This window comes from Trichosurus vulpecula, chromosome 6 (assembly GCF_011100635.1).
Source record: "Trichosurus vulpecula isolate mTriVul1 chromosome 6, mTriVul1.pri, whole genome shotgun sequence".
Classification (NCBI taxonomy): Eukaryota; Metazoa; Chordata; class Mammalia; order Diprotodontia; family Phalangeridae; genus Trichosurus; species Trichosurus vulpecula.
The window spans coordinates 5,908,036-5,928,613 of NC_050578.1; the positions used below are offsets into that span (position 1 = coordinate 5,908,036).

The 20,578-nt window shown below is 45.0% G+C and overlaps 1 protein-coding gene across 2 annotated transcripts in view; it reads right to left on the reverse strand.

The window, feature by feature from the left end:
* Window positions 1-20,578, reverse strand: part of SEC24D (SEC24 homolog D, COPII coat complex component) — a 116,559-nt gene continuing 95,981 nt past the window's right edge. The window contains exons 15-23 of one of the 2 annotated variants that reach the window (XM_036762721.1): window positions 20,307-20,477; window positions 16,893-16,989; window positions 14,913-15,058; window positions 13,455-13,593; window positions 10,502-10,620; window positions 8,943-9,122; window positions 7,457-7,648; window positions 4,916-5,005; window positions 1-2,046 (exon numbers count right to left, since the gene is read on the reverse strand). In XM_036762721.1, the coding sequence (XP_036618616.1) occupies window positions 1,906-2,046; window positions 4,916-5,005; window positions 7,457-7,648; window positions 8,943-9,122; window positions 10,502-10,620; window positions 13,455-13,593; window positions 14,913-15,058; window positions 16,893-16,989; window positions 20,307-20,477 (1,275 nt within the window). In that variant the 3' untranslated portion in view covers window positions 1-1,905. The remainder of the gene's footprint in view (window positions 2,047-4,915; window positions 5,006-7,456; window positions 7,649-8,942; window positions 9,123-10,501; window positions 10,621-13,454; window positions 13,594-14,912; window positions 15,059-16,892; window positions 16,990-20,306; window positions 20,478-20,578) is intronic. The other variant, XM_036762722.1, reaches the window with a different exon arrangement.

Here is a 20,578-nt window from a genome sequence, read left to right on the forward strand (position 1 = left end):
TACGATGAAAATGTTTTTAATAAAATTCGTTTCATTTTGGTTATGTTTCAAACTGCTGGTAAAAATCCCTTAGGTTTTAGTACGTAATGAATTGCACTTAACACAACAAATGTTTTTCCCTCAGTTAGACACATGGAATGAACCTGTTAAGGCTTACTCTCTGCGGTTGGCTTAAGTTGGGATGGGTAACCAACTGCAGGGATGGAGCTGCCTTGCGATAGGGTGGTAGAGAGGCAGCCGTGTTTCTGTTAACATCAGCAACACCAGCACCCAACAAGAAGGCAGTGCAGATGCCTGAGGTGTTCCACGGGTTGCGGTCCAGGTCCAATTAGGAGACCTTAGCATCTAAGGAGGAACTGAAGGCAACTTGATTCTCCCCCTGGAGTTTGGATAAAATATTTTTTCAGAAGATCACAAGTCCCTTCAAAACAAGATGTACAAGTGAAGTCCAAATGGTTCTCCATGGAATGTGGAATAGGCCCAGTTTGTGGCTGCTCCTCCAGGGTTAATGGAGCTCCATCTGCATCTGGGGCAGGCTGGCTGGTAGAAGTCTCTGATCTACATGTATCTGACGAACATGAGCGGGGTGAAGATGCACCCCTGCACCTCTGTCAAGCCAGTTAATAGAGAGGGCTGGCTCCAAGTGGGACAGAGGGAAGATTGGGTTTTAAAAGAGTAAATCCTTTAACCCTGGCAGGCAAACCTGGCAGTTTAATAATAAGTAGTTTTGGCTTTGTGAAGAATTTTAAAAAAATGTTGACAGAATTTAAGGAAAAAATACTTTTAGGAAGAGTTTATTTTAACTGTAGACCCTTAATGTTCTATAAGAAGTAAATGGCAAGTTCTATGTTAGGTCTATCCATCCAAATAACTTTGAGTTCCTTTCCTTGCCTTTTTTTTTTTTTTTTTTTGATCTGTGATTTCATTGGTCAAGGATTCTGGGGAGAAAGTCCTTCTACCCATGCTGGTGTGTACCTTCTTAACTAGTGACAATCTTGAGAATTGCCTAGGAGCTTTGAGTTAAGTAACCCACCCAGAGTCATACTGCTGGTATGTGTCAGCATTAGGACTTGAACCCAGATCTTTCTAAGCCAAAGGCCAACTCTATTCACTATACCAGGCTGCTGCTCTCTTTCTTGTTTTCCAAATCCCAAGGTTCATTTAACTTTGAGAAAATGCTTAATGCTGCCTCTATTTGATGGATAAGATTCATACGAAGTGATTTATCTCCATTAATTAAGATCCCTTTATATACAGGTAGAAACCTTCAAAATTGTACAAATAACCATTAAGAATGTTGACAGTTTTATGGACAAAATAAGAAATGGAAGGAAAAAGGTCCAACTCACAATAGGTAATTCTGAAAAGTTGTTGAATGCACACAAGATTCTCTACCAGAGTCTAATCCTTGTTTAGATTGGCTGTGAAAATGTTTGTCATTGAATGGAAAGATGAGTCTTACAAAATTAAGTACCATATAAAAATGAAGGTGGTTCTTCCTATATTGTCAGTGGGAAAGGCACCAGGGTCTCCTCTCCCTCCATACATCTATACATCTTTATAATTTATAGGAATAGAAAAGAAAGAATTGAGAATGAGTCCTGTAAACTGCCTCATATGAAATGCATAGACTTAGATAAGAGTTTTAAAATTTGCCATCAGAAATAGGTGCTTTCCCTATATTTCAGGGCTGACCATCCTGTCCATCTTAAGCTGGATACCTGAACACAGCTCTGTAGGCTACTAGATAGAGAAGATGAGCAATGTAGATTCAGAAACCAGAAACTGTACAGAAAGGAAGCCTTGGGGAAAGCCTGATGCAAAACCTCCTTCAGGACAGTGACCAAGGGAGTATCATCCCCTTCGAAACGGGGAGATGCCAAAAGACGGAGAGGCCAGCTGCCTCTAGCTCAGCAGCTGGCAGATCTCTTTGTGGACGCAGCAAAGGAAATCCACGTAAGATGCTCCTCCATAAAGACCTTTGTCTTCCACTAGGAACTGTCGGAAAACCACCTCTGGCTGCTCTCGCTGCTTCACGATGGTAAGCTGGAAGAAAGAATATCCAGTCACCAGAAGCCTCAGGCAGTGTTCGTAAGCTTAAAAATAACCCACCCCCATCCTGACAAGGACGCCTAGAGTTTTAAAAATGGCAAATGGTTACTTAATTTAAAAAATTAATTGGGTGACATGCCAGTTTATCTTCATGAGTGTGAGAAAGACGGAAAGGCCTAACTGCTCATGAAGCCCAGAAGACGTGATCAGGCAGAGGTGGCAGCCATTGTGCTGGTCCTGTCCTTCCTACCCCATTTCAATGGTTTATATCCCCCTCCTTTTTCTTTTTTCTTCTTTCCTGTTCTTCCTGTGCTTTTCTTTGTAGAGCTGGTCGGGCTAGCCACTATGTTGGTATCAAAAAGGGCTTAATAGTCTAACAGGATGACATCAAATAGGAAGGAAGGAAATATGCTTTTTTTTTCTATTGTATTTTAATTAATTTTTTGATTCCATTTTCTTTATCATTTGTTAATTTTTTTAATGTTCATTCTTTTTGAGTTTCAAATTCTTTCCTTTCCCCAGCCCCTCCCCTGCCTGTTGAGAAGTCAAGTAATTTGATACCTATCATACATCTGAAGTCATGGACAATATTTCTATATTAGCTACATTGCAAAGAAAGAAAGAAAAAGTGAAAAAATAGTGTGCAATCAAGAGCATGCAGTCTCTCACTGGGGGTGGATAGTATTTTTCATTGTGAGTTCTTTGGAATTGTCTTGGTTCATTGTATTGATCAGAGTAAATCTTTCATGATTGATCATTACAATATTGCTGCTAATAATGTACAATGATCTGGTTCTGCTCACTTCACTTTGCATCAGTTCACATAAGTCTTCCTAGGTTTTTCTGAAACCAACCTGCTTGTCATTTCTTATAGCAATAATGTTTTATCACAATCATGTACCACAACTTGTTCAGCCATTTTCCAGTTGATAAGGCTTTCCCTCAATTTCTAGTACTTTGCCATCACAAAAAGAGGGACTAGAAATATTTTTGTAAATATAGGTCTTTTCTCTTCTTTGATTTTCTTGGGATACAGACCTAGTAGTGGTATCGCTGAGTCAAAGATTATGCACAATATTATAGCCTTTTGGGCTTAGTTCCAAATTGTTCTCCAGAAAGGTCGGATCAGTTCACAACACCAACAGTGCATTACTGTCCCTGTTTTTCCCACATTCCCTCCAGCATTTGTCATTTTCCTTTCCTGTCATGCTAGCCATTCTGATATATATGAGGTGTTACCTCAGAGTCGTTTTAATTAGTATTTCTTTAATTATTAGTGATTTGGGGCATTCTTTAATATGACTGGATAGTTTTGATTTCTTCTGAAAACTGCCTGTTCATACATATCCTTTGGCCATTTATCAATTGGGGATGGCTTTTATTCTTTATCAGTAGGGCTCAGTTCCCTATGTATCTCAGAAATTGAGCTTTTATTGGAGAAACTTGATGTAAATTTTTATTCTCCAGTTTCTTGCTTTCATTCTAGTTTTGGCTGCATTGGTTTTGTTTATGCAAAACTAAGTACATTTCATGTAATCAAAATTATCCATTTTACCCTTTGTGATCCTCTCTATCTCTTGTCTGATCATAAATTCTTCCCTTATCCATAGATCTGACAGGTAAATTTTTCCATGATCTCCTAATTTGCTTATGATGTCACTCTTTATGTCTAAATCATGTACCCATTTTGACCTTATCTTGCTATAGGGTGCGAGATGTTGTCTATGGCTAGTTTCTCTCAGTCTGCTTTTCAATTTTGTCAGCAGTTTTTGTCAGAGATTGAGTTCTTACCCCAAAAGCTTGGATCTCTGGGAAACAAGCATTTATTAAGCACCTACTGTATACCAGGTGGTGTGTTCAGTGCTTTCCAAATCTTATCTCATTTGATTAGTGAGGTAGGTGCTGTTATCTTCATTATATAGATCAGGAAACAAGCAAACAGGTTAACCACTTTGCCCTGGGTCACACAGCTAGCAAGAGTCTGAGGATGGATTTGAACTCAGCTCTTCCTGACTATGGATCCAGTGCTCTATTCACTGCACTACCCAGCTGCCTCGTCATTAGGTTAAAAAAAAAAGTCAACTACCGAAGTACAAGATGGGGAAGAAATGGCTTGATGGCATTTCCTCATAATAAACAAAACAAAACAAAAACCTCATGGTTTTTAATTAACTGTGAGGTCAGTCGGTAGGAGCCAAGTGTGATGTGGAGAGCAGAGTCTGCTATCCCACCTTGATAAAGAGGAGCGTGAGCACAGCAATGTCAAAGGGAAGACGGACTACCATGAACAACCAAAAAATAAATATGAAATTGGAAAGAACAAGCTTGGCCCCAAGGAAGGGATGGAGCAGAACATTTCCTCTACTCATTTGCAGGTGTGGGGAGGTGGTGGTCCTTGGTTGTAGAATACTGTATACAATAAATTTTTCACTGTATTCATTAGTTTTGCTGAATTTTTTTTATCTTCCTCTTTTCTTTGAAAAAAAATTATAGGAAATAGCTCTCTGGAAGGGGAGAGCAACGTGAGGAAAAATATCAGGCTATCAAGAAAAATCAGTTTTAAAAAATCAGCACAGTGTCTGGGGCAGTGGGGAGGTATGGTTCTGCTATGTTAAAGGCAGTGGGAAGAAAAGCCACAAACCAATCCAAAATGAATATTGCAAAAGTTACAAAGAACAAGCTTGACCCAATGAAAAGGTACGAGAAGACACACACCCCGCTCTTTGCAGAGTAGGGGGTGGGGTCCACGGGTGCAGAACATCGCAAATACTATCAGATTTTTGGATGTATTGATTGGTTTACTGTCTAGTAGAGTTCTGCTCAAAAGTAGTGAAATACAGAGTGAACAAGTCTGATTGCTTACCTTCATTGAATACGGTTTCTTCTGTTGGATGTGACTCATGGTTAGTCTCAGTTTCTGAGAGTATGGGCTCCCCACCTCAGGCAGTGATGTCTGTATCAAGAGAATTTAAATTGAAGTTTCAGGTAGGCCTATCTCCAACACTTGGCACAGAGTAACCACTTAATAAAGGCTTATTCCATTCATCCATTGACTCATTTTTTTCTAGGTGGAAAAACCCAAAGTTATGTTGCTGGGGAAAGGTCTTTTATTCCCATTTTGTGGAGTTGTGACTTCTTTCACAGGTGTGGGGTTAGTGGTAAAATGACTGCCTTTCTAGAAATGCCAACTTCTCTCCAGTGATCTCTGTTATACTTCATAAACTTTGCCAGACTGAATTTCAGCTGGATAAATGGGGCTGAAAGTGTCCTTTGATCTGGTTAGTGGACTATGGAGTTGTAATCTATCCCTATGTGTTCCATTAAGGATAACAGGAAACTGCCCAGGTTTCTTCCATTAACACTAAGAACCATCCCAAAATTGACCCCTAGTTTAGGATGCCAAGAGCACAGACACCTGTGAACTGTGTCCTGGGGAACATTTAACATGAATCCCAGAACTACAATTCACAGGCAAAACAATGGCCAATGTTGTTTTCAGAAATAAGCTGTAAGAGAGGCGGGAAATGCAGCACTACTTCCTACTTCGTGTGTTGTATGAGCCATTAAGATAGGCTTTTATCTGAAAATATTGGGAAGTCCCTGTACTTCCTACACATATGTTTTCTAACTGGATGCCCACTGGCTGGTATCCTGGTCTGAATGGGTGGGATAGGATGGGACCCCAGAGGTCCCTGCCAGCTCCGAGATTCTGGCATTCTATTTGAGAGTACTAACTACTCCTGAGGGTGGTAGCCATCTGTTAAATAAATCAAGCCCAGTCTGTTTCATTTGCTAACTTCCTGGACAATCAGCATATCTTAGTTTCACCTGTGTTAAACCTGAATATAACAACTCTAGTTTCCTTTATGGCTTAGTTCAAGGGCCCCTCGCACAGAGGCCTAGCCTGATTCCCTACCCGCCACGAGTTGACTTTGTACATGTGGTTCCCTCAATAGAACATCTGTTATTTGAGGGCAGGGTCTATTTTGTTTTAGGGTTTTTTTTGGGGGGGGGGGGCTTTCTGTTCCCAGTGCCTGCCCTATAGTAGGCAATGAATAAACACTTGTAGAATAATGAGGAAATTGTATTATTTCTTCTCTAAACTGGATAAAAATACTTCCTAGGTTCATTTACCTTTCCAGGCAGCATTCTAGAATTTTTCTTTTGGTCTCAGTCTCTTTAGTGGGAGACAGTTTCCTTTTCAATCATCTTTCCTTTTCTTATGATTAAAAACATGCTCTTAAGATTTCCTAAAGTTTATTATCTGTCCCCATGAGATATATCTAGCCACATTCCATTTTACAAATGAGGAAACTGAGGACTGAAGAAATTAAGGGGCTTGCCCAAGGTCACACGGTAACTGAACTGAGATTTGAACCCAGATCTCTTGACTCCAGAATTGGCACTCTGTTACTGAACTACATTGGTAAGCTTTTTAGCACTAACTATTTATAGAGCTTATACATCCTTATAGTGAAAAAGCCAGGGTTCTTCTGGTGATAAGATGAGCCATGGAACGCCATGATCTCCACAGAATAAAAATGGCAGGTTATTCAAAGATGATAGCTGCATCCTGGGCCCCAATGGGTTACAACATATGCTCATCGGTGCACAAAAATTGGCGGAAAGGATATCCTCCAGGAAACACATGATTAGAAGAAGAAAGTCATTCACAGAGTGAAAAGAAAGGCTAATGGCTGGATGGGCCAGTTGAGGAGACCCGGAGGGAGGCCTTCAGAATACTGCGCATTTATGGGACAGGAATCTCACAGGATGAGATAGTGTGGCTTGACACCACCCCACATCTGGAAGTCATCGTAGCATCAAATGATGTTAAGGTCACTCCCATGCACGTGATGAGACAGCCTCAAATCTCCCCACATGCTGTGGATTCAGCCCTCCTCTGGGGCACGTGCTTGGAACAGTTCGATGTCATGTCCACCGTAATAATTGTTGTACTTTGCAGTGCCTCACCAGAATGCCTGGAAGTGACGGGTCAGATTGTCGCAGTTTCCTCCAAGGAAAAGGCATCTCCACATCTTGTCTAGAGAGCCACGTGCTCTTTCTCTAGAATAACTTTGTTTCTCCAATACAAGAGGACAACTGCGTGTTCCGTTATACGTTGTTTGGGACATCTAAATGTGATGCACCAAAATCTGTGGCATAGTCATCATGTAAGATTATTGAATACTTCGTTCCCCTGCACTTCCTCCCTCAGCCTTAGCCTACGTATTACAATCTGTTTCTTATGTAGCACTTTGGGTGTTGTTGGTTTTTCCTTTCTGCAGTCCATAAATGGATGTTAAACGGAGAAAAGCGAAGGAGTTTTTGTTTTGAATTCAGCCACAACCCTCTCCTCGCTCCTCCATATCTATCACATCCCAAAAGGAAAAATGGAACTTACTACTTCCGTGTTGATATGTGTAAAGGAGGGTACGTTAAATATTCCTTGAATCAGCTCTGGTGGTGTGCTTACTCCCAGCCACAGGAACATCCGGAGCCCATTAGCCAGTAAGAACACTCCTCCTTCCGAGAGACGCTCTTCAGAGCAGCGAATGGCAGCTGGGAGAGTTTCACTCTTGACATCCATTGTGTGCTGTGGAAACAATAGCAGAGCCAGAGCGTCAGACTTTTTGAACTTGGGCACCCTCTGTACTATTTAGAATTACTGAGGTCTCTCCTCCAAAGAGCTTTTGTTTATGTGGGTCACATCAGTCTACATTTCCTGTATTAAAATGTCTTAGTATTATCGTGAGAGTCATTTTAACCTTGAGAACCCCCTGAGGGTCTCAGAGACTCCCAGGGGAACCCCAGACCACACTTGGAGAACCAATGATCTGAAAGTTATTTGGGCATAACCAGTTTTATGCCCTCATGAAATTGTGAGCTCACCCATCCCTGGAAGCATTCAAGAAAAGGCTAGATGACTTTTGTTTGAACCCCTGATCCAACCTTCCACATTAAAAATTCCAGGATCAAAGGTGAATCCATCCTTCAGTCATTCTCAGCTGAACTCACCCAGGCCAAATCCTCCAAGAACTGACTGTTCTCTAAGTGCCTTACAATGGTTTTCTTTATTCTGCTCATCCCAAGGTCAAGTATTTATACTACTAAAGGATCTCTTTTAAAGTGTGATGCTCTCCCATTGGGCTGTGAATGGTCCCTAGGGATGCTTGTCTTGCAGAGGCAAGGCTGCTCAGGCTGATTTCCTGCCTGACCTGTGGTTTCGGGCAAATACCCATCACACACCATGCGTGTGTGATCACTGACACGCAGGAGTTTTTACCAGTGTGAACAGTAGAGATGCCATCTCCTGCACAACAGAGCTGGACTTCGCCTGTCTGGAATTTTAAAGTTCACTGAAAGCTTCCTTCGGAGCAGCGTCCAGCAGCCCCTTCCTACATTAGAAGTCTCCTTCCCCCCCAATTATCAGCATCGTCTCGCTCTTGAAATAACTTTGTATTTACTTTTCTAAGTACATGCTGTACCCCACTCTGCCCCTCCAAGAAAATGTGAGCTCCCTAATTAAGCATAGGGCTTACTTGGGGCTTTGTTTCTGTATCCCTGGTGCCTAGCACAAAGTAGATGCTTAATGAATGTTTGTTCAATTAACCGGAGTACTTAATTGGTTGAGGAGTTCGGACCTGGTGAAAGAAATTATATGAATCCTATGGAATTATTCAGGAAAAGAAGTCCCCCAAATGAACCATCACCCTCTCCCAACTTTTGTGACCACGTCTTGATGTGCAGGTAAACAGGCTTCTCCAAATCCCAAAACATGCCTGGAAGGCATTCATGACCCCGACTTCCTTATTTGGTACATGTGACTCAGAATGGTCTATGGACAGAGCAGACAGTGTCATCTCCTCCTGCTGATGCTGCATACTTACTATCGGTATAAGCTGCGGGTAGAAAAAGAGCTGCGTGTCTGCAACGTCCATCGACATAACCAGCTGCCTCTGATACGCTCGTTCATCCATCGAGATCTCTGGTCTGCTCAGAAGCACACAGTTTTTTAGCAGACTGTTCATGTACACTGGGAACACCTTCATGGCATCAGGCAGGATGAGCTGAAAAGAGAACATTATTGTTCGATGGTCTTTTCGGACCTTGGAAGGGGCAGTTAGGTGGTGCAGTGGATGGAGCATCGGGCCTGGAGTCAGGAAAACTCTTTATGAGGACATTTGGTAGCTGTGTGACCCTGGCCAACTCACTTCACCCTGTTTGCCCCAGTTCCCTCATCTGTAAAATAAGCTGGAGAAGGAGATGGCAAACTACTCCAGCGTCTTTGTCAAGAAAACCCCAAATGAGTCCAGTGAAGACTTGGACGCGACTGAGCAACAACAACCCCCAAAAGGACAATCTATGTTCTGGATGAAATTGGTACTGTTAAGTGAGTGACGCCCTCTCTCCTTCTCCTCACTGCTTCCTCTTCAGGGAGAGATCGAAATGCTCTGTGGAAATAGCTATCCATTCTGGACCCCTGCTTCCATCTCAGTTTGGGAAGCTCTAACCATTGTCCTAAATGCAGGCTTTTGTTTCTACAGCTCTTGTGATGAAAATTTTGGCCAAGGGAAACCCAAGCTGTTGTTTTTTACCTAGTACGTGGATCTGAAGATAGGATAGAAGGAAGGAAACATTGATTAAGCGCCTACTGTGTGCCTGGCACAGTGATAAAGTGCTTTACAATTTTCTCTCATTTAATCCTCACAACAGCCCTGGGAGGGAGGTGCTCTTAGTAGCCCCATTTCACAGTTGAGGAACCTTAGGCAGACAAGGTTAAGTGACTTGCCCAGGGTCACACAGCTAGTAAGTGTGGTCACATTTGAACTCACCAGGTATAGCTGTATTTGCTGTCCCACTTAGCTGCCTACGGGGCATAGATTCACCTTTCTGGAGATAAGGGATTATCTGGTTCGGATGTGGGAGCTGGGGGATGAAACTGTTAGAATAAAGTATGGAGGAAGGTGTTAGAGTTTACGTGCTTGGCAAAGAATCTGTAGTCAAGATACTCCTAGGAAAGACCCAGGAGTGAATGATCAAGGTCGGGAAAGTGTCATTTCTTCCTTCCCTGGGAAAGCAGTGTACTCTGGGTTTGAAAAGACAACTATGTCCCTGCCAAAGTGGGGGTTAGGAGGTGGGGGAGGCATGGAGACAGTGGGACAGTGATTTGCTTGGAAGCCTGGACAATGGAGCAAGCTGGGCATGCTTAAACAGTATCTTGGGCTAAGCGGCTGACTGTCCACTCAGACTGTCTTGCTCATTTAATGAAACTACATGGATCAGGTCTATGATATAAGGACATGTCTGGAACACTGAAACTGCCTTTCCATCTTTATGGCCATGCTGCTGTTTCGGGCTGTGCAAGGTTGAGTATTCTCTAGGTGACTGGACAGACAAACGAACATTTCGGTTCCTCTGAATCCAGACTGGGCAGGGTCCTCCTCACCTGGCTGACAGCTGAGGGGCTGGCACAGTTCTTGCGGTAACATGCCAACATGTGAGCGGTCTGATGCACCAGGATGTCCCGCACTGTCTTCAAGGGCTGCGTGAGAACCGCCGTGAAAGCTAGACAGAATAGGGAAAAGGACACGAAACTTAGAGACGGGCTCCCAGGGGCAGAGAAAACACCCCAAAGCATTTAGATTAAGCTCTGCCAGCTCCAGCTGAGACCAGCATTCCATCATCCCTGAACCAGAGAGACTGGGTTTGCATGTTCCTGCCCTTCCTTGTCTGCTTTTCCTTAGAGGGGAGGTGATAAGGGAACCCTAGACATGGATGCTTGGCTACCTCAATTGTCCCAACGATTAAAACAGTGTCAGTTTTAGCATACTGATGGAAGATGAAATGACAGTTTTTGATCGAGATGATGCCACAGGCCACCGGAGGGGCAGCCTCACCCAAGACCCCCTCCCAGTCCTCTGGTGGTACTGCAGTACATAGCTCCTATGGGTTCTGTCAAGCTGGAAAGGCTGGGCAGAGGACCCTCATGGCTGTACGCCTACTAGCTCAGGTCTGAGCTAATTAACTCAGAAGTGGCTCAGTGCCCAAAGGGTGGCTACCAGGTGATCAAAATGGGGCCACAGAATCTCACAAAGATCTTCTGGAACAGCATGGAAGGTGTCTGTGGATGTGGAAATGATGAAACCACTGGGCCTGCAAGTGCTAGGGTGATTAGAGCACTTCACATTTATGTATCACGTCAAGGTGGTGGGGCCCATCGGAACGATCACTGACTCTGGAATCAGAGGAAAGACCTGGGTTCAAATCCTGCCAGTGTGACCTTGGGCAAGTCACTTCTCCCTGTTTGCCCCAGTTTCCTCATCTGTAACATGAGCTGAAAAAGGAAATAGCAAACCACTCCAGTGTCTCTGCCATGAAGACCTCGAATGGGTTCATGGAGAACTCGGCCATGACTGAAAACCGACTGAACAACAACTGGGCACCATGTTGTAAGAGGTCATGGTAAGCTGGAGAGCTCCCAGAGAAGGGCAGCCACATGGCAAAAGGACTCAAGTCTCTGCTGGGTGAAGCCTGCCTGAAGAGACCAGGCATATTTAGCCTGAGAACAGAAGACTGAGGGGCCGTGGTTGCTGTCTTCAAATATCTTTAGGGCTACTGAATGGAAGAGCGATTTGACTTGTTCTCTTTGGTCCCTAGAATTAGGAACAAGGTGGGCACAATGCCAGCAGGAGGTCAGGAAGAATGTCCTACAGTTAAAGCTGCTGAGAAGGCTGTTAGGGATGGGGAAGGGACTCTACAGGCACAGGATGAGATGGCCCCTAAGCTCATTTCCTGTGACCCCGCAAAAATTTCCTGCTTCAGCCCTGCGGCCCTGTCTGCTGGTGCAGGTGACAGACCTTCCATCTGTGTGGCTCCTGTGACTCGGAACGCTCACCCTCCATGAAGCGTGGTCTGCTCAGTGTCTCTGAGGCCTTCTCCTGGGCCTGTCTGCCTAGAGGACCTGGATTCTGAGAGGGCCAGTGTGCTGTGGACCAAGGATTCTTAGCCTGGGGTCTGTGAACTCGCTTTTAAAAAACATTTCGGCAACTGTATTTCTATAGGTCCTTCTAGGTCCAGTTCCCAGGCTGAGTTTCTGCTTTCTAGTGCTCAGAGGGTTAGAAAGCACTTTTACCTACTTGTTCTCATTTGAGCTTCCCAATTACCCTGTGAAACAGTTAATGGAGGTATTATTATTCCTTGGCAGGGAAAGCTTGTCCAGACAGTCCCAACTTAGCTGAACTGTGGCTCAGACCCCTGGCCTGTTTTCTCCATCGAAACAATGTCCTAAAGGCTGATTAGGCTTCTGGGACAGGGCATGTGAGCTAGTAGGGTCGAACGCTCTCCAAGAATGATACCGTAGAAGTGACCAGTCACACATAAAAATGCTTCTATTTTCAAAGAAACTGAATTGTATTCAGCATTTCTAGGGGAAAATGCCCTCAGGGTTCCACTTGGTATTGCCAGGAGCCTGCGGTCCAGGTCTAAGCTCCTGGGGGTGGTTCCGTTCTCTTAGGGAAAAGGGGACCAAAGGAGGGGCTGGGGGGTTGGGGAGATCTCTGGGATGGAGAATGAAAGAAGGTCTGGGGGATAGCTGAGACATGGAGATGGAGAACAAGAGAAGGAAACAGACGTTTCTTCAGGGCCTGGCCCTGCGCTGAGCGCTTTACAAATGTAATTTGATCCTCAAACAATCCTGGGAGTCAGCTGCTATTATCATCCCTACTTGAGAGTTGAGGAAACTGAGTCAGGGCCACACAGCTAGTAAGTTTCTGAGCTTAGATTTGAACTCAGCTCTTCTGACTCCAGGTCTAGGTCTCTTATCTATTAAGCTTGCTGTGGAAGCAGGGCCTCCTACCAGTTCAAAGGATCATAGATATTACAGCTGGAAGGATCCCTAGAGGTAACTGAGTCCAACCCCCTCATTTTATAGTTGAAGGAAAGGAGGAACAGAGAGGGGTCAGTGATTTGTCCAGGGTCTGAAGTGCAATTTGAACCTAGGTCTTCCTAACTTCAAACCAAATGTTCTCTGTGCCTTTTCGCTCTTGGGCAGCCCTTCCAGTGAGTTCTTTTCTTTTTCCCATGAAGAAACTCATGGATGGACAGGCTGAGACAGCAGGAGACTGGGGAAGGAAGATCCCAATCAGGCAATGAGAAGGACTGAGGAGAGCCCATGACCCATGGGCACACTGGCTGGGGCAGCTGTGCCCAGCATAGTGCCGGTGTTATGGAAGGCATAGATCCAGCTGCCTCCCTGTATCTCCACTGAGATAGGCTGGTCCCTCACTTTGGGCTGCAGAGCATATTCACCCAAGTGCAGGATTCTAGGGAAAAGAGTATCTTTCAACACCTCCTGACCCCCCAAGCTGGTGTAGCTCCCCGATTCGAGAGAAAAGTTTTACCTGACTTGGCAAAGAAGTTAATGAGGGCGTCTGTCTCACAGCTCTTGTACAGGTCTGCCAGCTGGCTGCTGCAGTTCAGGCTGATGTTGTGGATCCTCAATCTTCTCTGCCCGCTGATGGTTGTATAGAGCACAGCACACTACAGGCCAAGGGGAAAGCCACAGGCTTAGTGCGCTGGTCTAGAGTTTTTTCTTCTCTTTCTCTTTTCTCTCTCTCTCTCTCTCTCTCTCTCTCTCTCTCTCTCTCTCTCTCTCTCTCTCCCCCTCTTTCTTTTGCTTATTCTCTCATTCATTTATTCTTTCTTTTATTTGTTCAGTAAAGCTTTATTAGGTGCCTACCGTGCACATTGCATGCACTGTGTTGCCTCTCCTAATTAGAATGTAAGCTCCTTAAGGGGACAGGAATGCCCCACTTTTCCATTCATCCCCTCAGTGCTCAGTATAGTGCAAGGCATGCAGTAAGTGCTTAATAGATGCTAGTCAATTCTATTCCAATCCCCTCATAGTGTGCCTGTGTACAGCTTGGTTTGCTTGACACCCTTCAGAACTCAGTGTTTTATGTGAAGTAAGGGAAGAACAATTAGCAAATTCTTTCCTTCTTGTTAAGTCTTCCTGGTTTAACATCATGGGGATGCCTGCCTTCCTCACTCCATCTCTTAGGATTTCTATCTTCCTCTAAGGCTAGGATCTTGGAGCCACCTCCTACAAGAAGCCTTCTCTAATCCCCTGAGAACTGTCTCCCACCTCAGATGATTACCTGTCTGTTTATATGTTGTAATAGGAGTGTGATGAGGCTCACAAAAGCTGATTGTTAAATTTTCAGTGTGAGCATTTTCAGCTCTAAAATTGGTAAATACTACAAGTTAGGGCTTGATTTATCATTTTGTTGACTATCGACTTAAGAAAGTGATAGAGATGATATTAATAACACAAACTGTGCACACATCCTCCCCTCCCAAGTGCTGGTTGGTAAAACATTTCCCAGCATGTCTGGTACCTAGCTGTATACCCTCATAGAATGTAAATCCCTTGAGGATAGGGACTGTTTCCTTTTAGTCTTTGTAACCCCAAGTAATCCCAGTATCAGGCCAGCTAGGTGGCTCAGTGGATAGAGTGCCAGGACTGGAGCCAGGAAGACTCATCTTCCTGAGTTCAAATCTAGCCTCAGACACTTTGGGGAAGAAAATACCCTGTGAATGGAGAAAAATCAGAGACTGGCCTTAAAAGCCAATGACAGAACTTTAGTAAAATGTATGCTCCCAGGAGAGGGGGGAGGTGGAGAGTGGGAAATCTAGGTGAGCCAAACCCAAGACCTAGCAATACAATTTTTTTTCTCCTTTTTAAAGACACTAGGTAACCAGGAGAATCTAAGCTTTAGCAGGGTCGGGGTCATTTGTCCCTTCTCTTTATATGCTGAGTGAGGGGCAGAGGGATGTGAGCTGGCAAGCCAGCCTCTCACCTGGATGAGGGCACCGATGTCTTCGTTCAGTTTGTCATCATGCTTGAACTCCACCGTCACGGCTTTGTCGCTGTCCACAGCCGCCATCTCTACATCTGTGGTGTTGTTCATGTAAATGGCACCAAAGAAGTCCGTGGCTCTGAAGCCTGAAATCAGGAAACAGGAATTCTTGGCTGAGCAGATCACAGCTCCCTGCTTTTATCTGTTTTCTGAGCCTCCAGCACTTTGGGTGGAGTCTCCGTGGGAGACTGATGGACCTACTGATGTACGTTTCTCTCTATAGAATCTATGCTCCTTGAGGGCAGGGACTGTTTCATTTTTGCCTTTGATTCCTTGGCAGAGTCCCTGACGCACAGTAGGTACTTAATAAATGCTTGTTGACTGACTGAAAGAACATGGGCAAGAGCTGCATAGTTGGAGAAAGCATGGATGGGTGGCATAATGGGAGATATAGCCACATGCGGGAGGATGTGGATTCCCCTTCCACATTCACTGAATCAGTGACATATGGGAGCATCTGTCACTGTCTTGGCTGTCCTTTTATGTCCCTCGGAGGCGACGCTCCTGTTCTCCTAAGACACAATTGCCCGCACAGAGAACATTCTGAGAAGGTGAAGGTCATTAGTGGCATCGGCTGCAATCACTGTGGTCACAACAGCTGGCCGTCTACACCTCCCTTCCTCCAGCGGCCACACTGCCAGCATGTCATGACTCTTTATTTCCAGGCTCAGAAAATAAGGGACACAATACAGTTCACGACTGAGGGGCTCATTTCTCCGTTAAAAGTGAGTTTCATGTGTAGAGGAGAGATGGATTTGGGGCCTGAGTCCATGCGTTAGAATCCCACCTTTGCTATGTGTTAGCTGTGCAGTCTTTGTAAATCATTCCCATCCCCACAGAGGCTAATTTCTTCATTTGTTCAATGGGGGTGGGGTTGGCCTAGGATCATAGGAACACAGATTTAATGTTAGAATGGACCTTAGCGCTCACAGAATCCAAACTCCCTCATCTTACAGAGGAGGAAACTGAGGCCACAACAGACATATAGCGGTTGAATCAACAAAGAATGTAACTTTTTTTTTTTTTTTTTTTTGCAGGGGGGAAGGCAGGGCAGTTGGGGTTAAGTGACTTAGTAAGTGCAAGAAGTGTCCGAGGCTGGATTTGAACTCTGGTCCTCCTGACTCCAGGGCTGGTGCTCTGCTCACTGTGCCACCCAGCTGCCCCAAGAATGTAACTTTTAAGACTTTGTAGAGCTCATTATTTGTATGTTGAGTCACCGACATCTATTCCTCGTTCCTTTTTGTCATAGCTTCTTGTTATTATTAATGCTTTATTATTATCTAATAATAGCTAGCATTTCTGTAACGCTTCAAGGCTGGCAAAGCGCTTTATAAATATGACCTCGCATCATCCTCACAACAACTCACGTAGGCGCTACCATCATTCGCATTTTGCAGATGAGAATACCGAGGGAGACGGAAGTTCACTGCCCCGCCCAGTGTCTGAGTAGGGATTTGAACCCAGGCCCTCCTGACTCTAAGTCCATTATCCCATGCTGGTGAGAGCCTTTCGAACTTGAAATGCCATGATGTAAACATCTTTAAGTTAATTTCGGAGGGGAGAGAAGACAAAATTTGTCTTTTCTGACAGCTCCTTCCTTCATTTTGGTGGAAGAGAGACTCTTGTCACTGCAGGGGACTGAGTCAGCCTGAATCGCACAGAATCGATTCTGCCAAACACAGGTAGCAAGGACTCTCATCTTAGGGGGTCACTGATTCTGAGATCACTTCATCCGACGCTGTCCATTTACAGGGAAGAAAGTGGAGTCAGACCAGGTCTGCCGTACACTCTCCACCCTGTAGGCCCCATGTACTGAGATGATCCGGACACACACCACCCCCTTCCGGCCATTAGGGAGGCTCAGAGATCAGGTCAATGCGTAGGCTGAGTAACCCCTCAACTTGGGATTCCGACACTTACCTGTGCTGGTGCGTACCCTCATGATAGTGTCAAATCCTGTCATTTTCTGGACATCGTTCCTGAGGTCGTTCAAGAATGTCTGGCTGTCCAGGTGCTTCTGAAAAACACATTCTGCCTGTCACTGTCCACTGGAGAGTGGAAAAAGCACAAGAAAAGAGACCCCACCCAACACACAGATGTTTACATTTACAATACTCCAGGGAGGTAGGGGGCAGAATGGGCACCATGATTCCATTTTACAGGCAGGGAAACTAAGAGACAAAACAATTAGCTTCCGCAGATCTTAGGGAGAGAATTCTGACCATGTACTGTCTGGGATGCATGGCCTGGGGGTGCTGGGGGAAGATGCCCTTTTGGGCCCTCTTCTCCGGGGATGTTTTCTACCTTTCACAAACATAAGAACTAGAAAGGACCCGAGAGGTTGGCTAGTCCAACCGCTTCATTTGTTAGGTGAGGAAATCAAAGCCTTTTCTCAAGGGTGTCCTGGCAAATGGCTCTCTGAAAATGGGGGATGCACTTATCGGTTTGGTCAGCATCATCAACATCTCCTCCATCATTTTCTTAAGTCCAGACAACCAACAACACAATACATTAAGCCCCGGCTGTAGCAGTTGCCAATTTCCAAGGTGAAACAATGGACAATTGCTCTGGAGACTCGGTGCAGCTGACTCCGGCCTGACCTTGCCTTTTCTTTCCAAGGCTTAGGGTTCTTGGATATTCACTTTGCTGTCGGTTGTTGGATGTGTTAAGAACTTTAATTCACCTTTTATTCCACTGCCCATTTGGTGATTTTCTTTGTCTCATGTATTTCCATGGCCAAAGAATTCATGATCCAACGACCCAGCGCTGGGTCTCAGGCTCTCCACTTATCTCGGCTAGTCTATTCCTAGGACTGTCCCCAAAGCTTTTCCACCATGGTGGAGCCTCCCTGAGCTTATATGCCTTTGGCATTGCCTCTGAGGATCCAGGATCCCCTCCATGTCATGAGTGAGATCTTATGGAAGAACATGAAGACAATGGGGCAGCTAGTGCATAGTGCATAGAGTGCTGGGCTTGGAATCAGGAAGACTCAATCTTCATGAGTTCAAATTTGACCTCAGACTCGTACTAGCAGTGTGACCCTGGGCAAGTCACTTCACCCTGTTTGCCTAGGTTTCCTCATCTGTAAAAAGAACTGGAGAAGGAAATGGCAAACTACTCCACTATCTTTGCCAAGAAAACCTTGAAATGGGGTCACAAAGAGTCAGATATGACCGAAACAACTCAGCAACAATACAAATTACAATGAAGGGAACACATGGTAGGTGTGAACAGGATGACTGAGGAAGTTTAAGAAATGAAAGTACAAGATGTCATCAGGGAAATGTGGGACAGAAAAAGAAGACAGGCCGATCATGTGGTGAGGGGAGGACACATGGATGGCCAGAGGCTTCTGTTGGCTCTCACATGTTCAGGAGACATTGAGGAAGGCCTCTAGTACCTTGGGATGTGCTGTGGCAAACTATAGCCAATGAATGGAAGGCCTTGTTCAAGTGTCCTTCAACCCTAAGGGCTGTAGGAACATTGGACATGAGCGTGCCCAATGTAACCAGAATGGCCTTTGTTTTCTTTGAATGACTCAGCTTACCTCATTGAGCCTCTGGACACTGTGGCTTGCTCTTCCGGGGCAGGAGGCCCGGGGAGCATGCCGGGAAGCAGACAACTTCCTGTGTGATGAGTCATGGGGCTGGCTGAGGGGAGGTGTTAATGTCTATGCTAGGGGGAGGGGCCAACTCAGGAACCAATCGGCCCTGGTCATTCAGGCGGTGCTTGATGATGTCAAAAACCCTATAAGAGGGGAGAGGACAGCTTGAAGAGCCTTCTTTTCCTTTTCCGGTTGGAGCCAGCGACAGTTACATCGTCAGTTACAGCGACAGTTACATCGTCAGTTACAGTTGCAGATTCAGTTACAGACACAGACACAGCTGAGGCAGGAGCTGCCAGTAGCAGAGCTGATCTACGGGAGGAAGCTGAACAAAGACTTCAGGCCAGTGGGTAATCTTATTACCATCGAGGGGGAAGCATGATTTTGCTTTACGCAATCATGCTTCTCTGTAGCCTCCTGGTTACTCTTGCAAGGCGTACTTATTGGGCCTGGAAGATTTTGATCAACATATCAAAATGGGGCTTCTGGTTCATGGGTTGGTTACTGTGGAGCCTAAATAAATGTTTTGATTCTTCTGCCTTCTACTTTGAGAGTTTCTTATATCCGGCGGTTCCGAACCTTTCAGACATGTTTATGATCCTCTTTGAGATTATAAACTCGGCCCTCCTGATACACCCAAGTATGAACGGTGATCTCTCTTTGGAGCAAGGTCCACATCGATTGAATCGCAGGTCCCTTAGTACATTGGGTTTTCATTTGCCCAAAGTATCTCTAGTGAAATAAAAACTGGATAACGAATAGTTGTCTTACTGAAGCCAATGTTTATGTTTTAGCCAGTGGATAGGGGGTCAGAGGACCTGAGGTCAGTGCTGCCTCTGCTCCTTCCCTACTACCTGTGAGGCTTTGGTGCAATAGGATTCTAGATTGAGAGATGTGTAGGACCTCGAATCATTCAGGCCAATGCCTAATTTTACAGATGAAGAAACTGAGACCCAAAGAGATAGAGTGGCTTTCCTGTGGACACAGGGAGAGACTCTGAAACTGCTTAACCTTTCTCCCTAATTTGCAAAGTCAGGAAGCTGGTCTTAACAAACTCCAGAAATCCTTCCAGTCAAATTTATGACCCCATGGTTCTAGCTTTGCTTCTTCCCACCTCCCCCCCCCCCCCAGCTGTGATTTCATTAGCTGAAGGAGGTCTGGTTGAGGACACTCTTCTACCAACGTAAGTCAACACCTTCTCTGCAAATTTGAGTCTTAAAGACTCATCTGGAGCACTGAATGTGCAGTGATCGTCTAGGGCGTGAACAGCATGAGTCAGAGGCAGGATCTGAACCCAGGCTTTTCTGCCTCTGAGACTTGATTCTGATTTTCTTCAGTTACAGTAGGCAAAATCTACATAAATGGATAGCATACTAAATTCCTTTCCATCCTGTTGGTGAATATGATTCCATTAACTCTAAGTGAACACAATATGTGCCTAATATTCTGGGGCCTGGACTGGACCTGGGGTCAGAGGACCTAGGTTTGAAATCCAGCTGTGCTGCTCATCACCTGTGTGACCTCAGACCACTCCCTCAACCTCCCTGGGCATCATTCTCTCATGTCAAAGGAGAGGTTTGGAGTGGACCACCCATCCATGCGGTTGTGGTTTGTGTTCTGTCCACAAGGGGGCAGAGCCTGCACACCTATGAGGAGCCAGAAACTTGTACAGTGGGAGAAGAAGCAGATGGCATCTCTCAGAAATATGTGGCTGCTGTTGGGATGACTACCTGGAAATTGTTGTATTTATACAGCGTGCCTCCAGTCTGCAGGGTCACCAGGCCCATCGAGGCCACGTCCACGTACTGATTGGGGAAGAGGAAGAGATTCACACAGCAGCCATTTGACACACAGTCCTTAGCCAGGGCTTCATAAATGTTTGTCTGTGGCTGGAAAAGGGTCTGAAGGCAGAAATGAAAAAGAAAACTCACACACATGTGAAAAATTAACTCCTTAGATTAATTTATTTCTAATTAATTATTATTAAGTATATATCTAATAT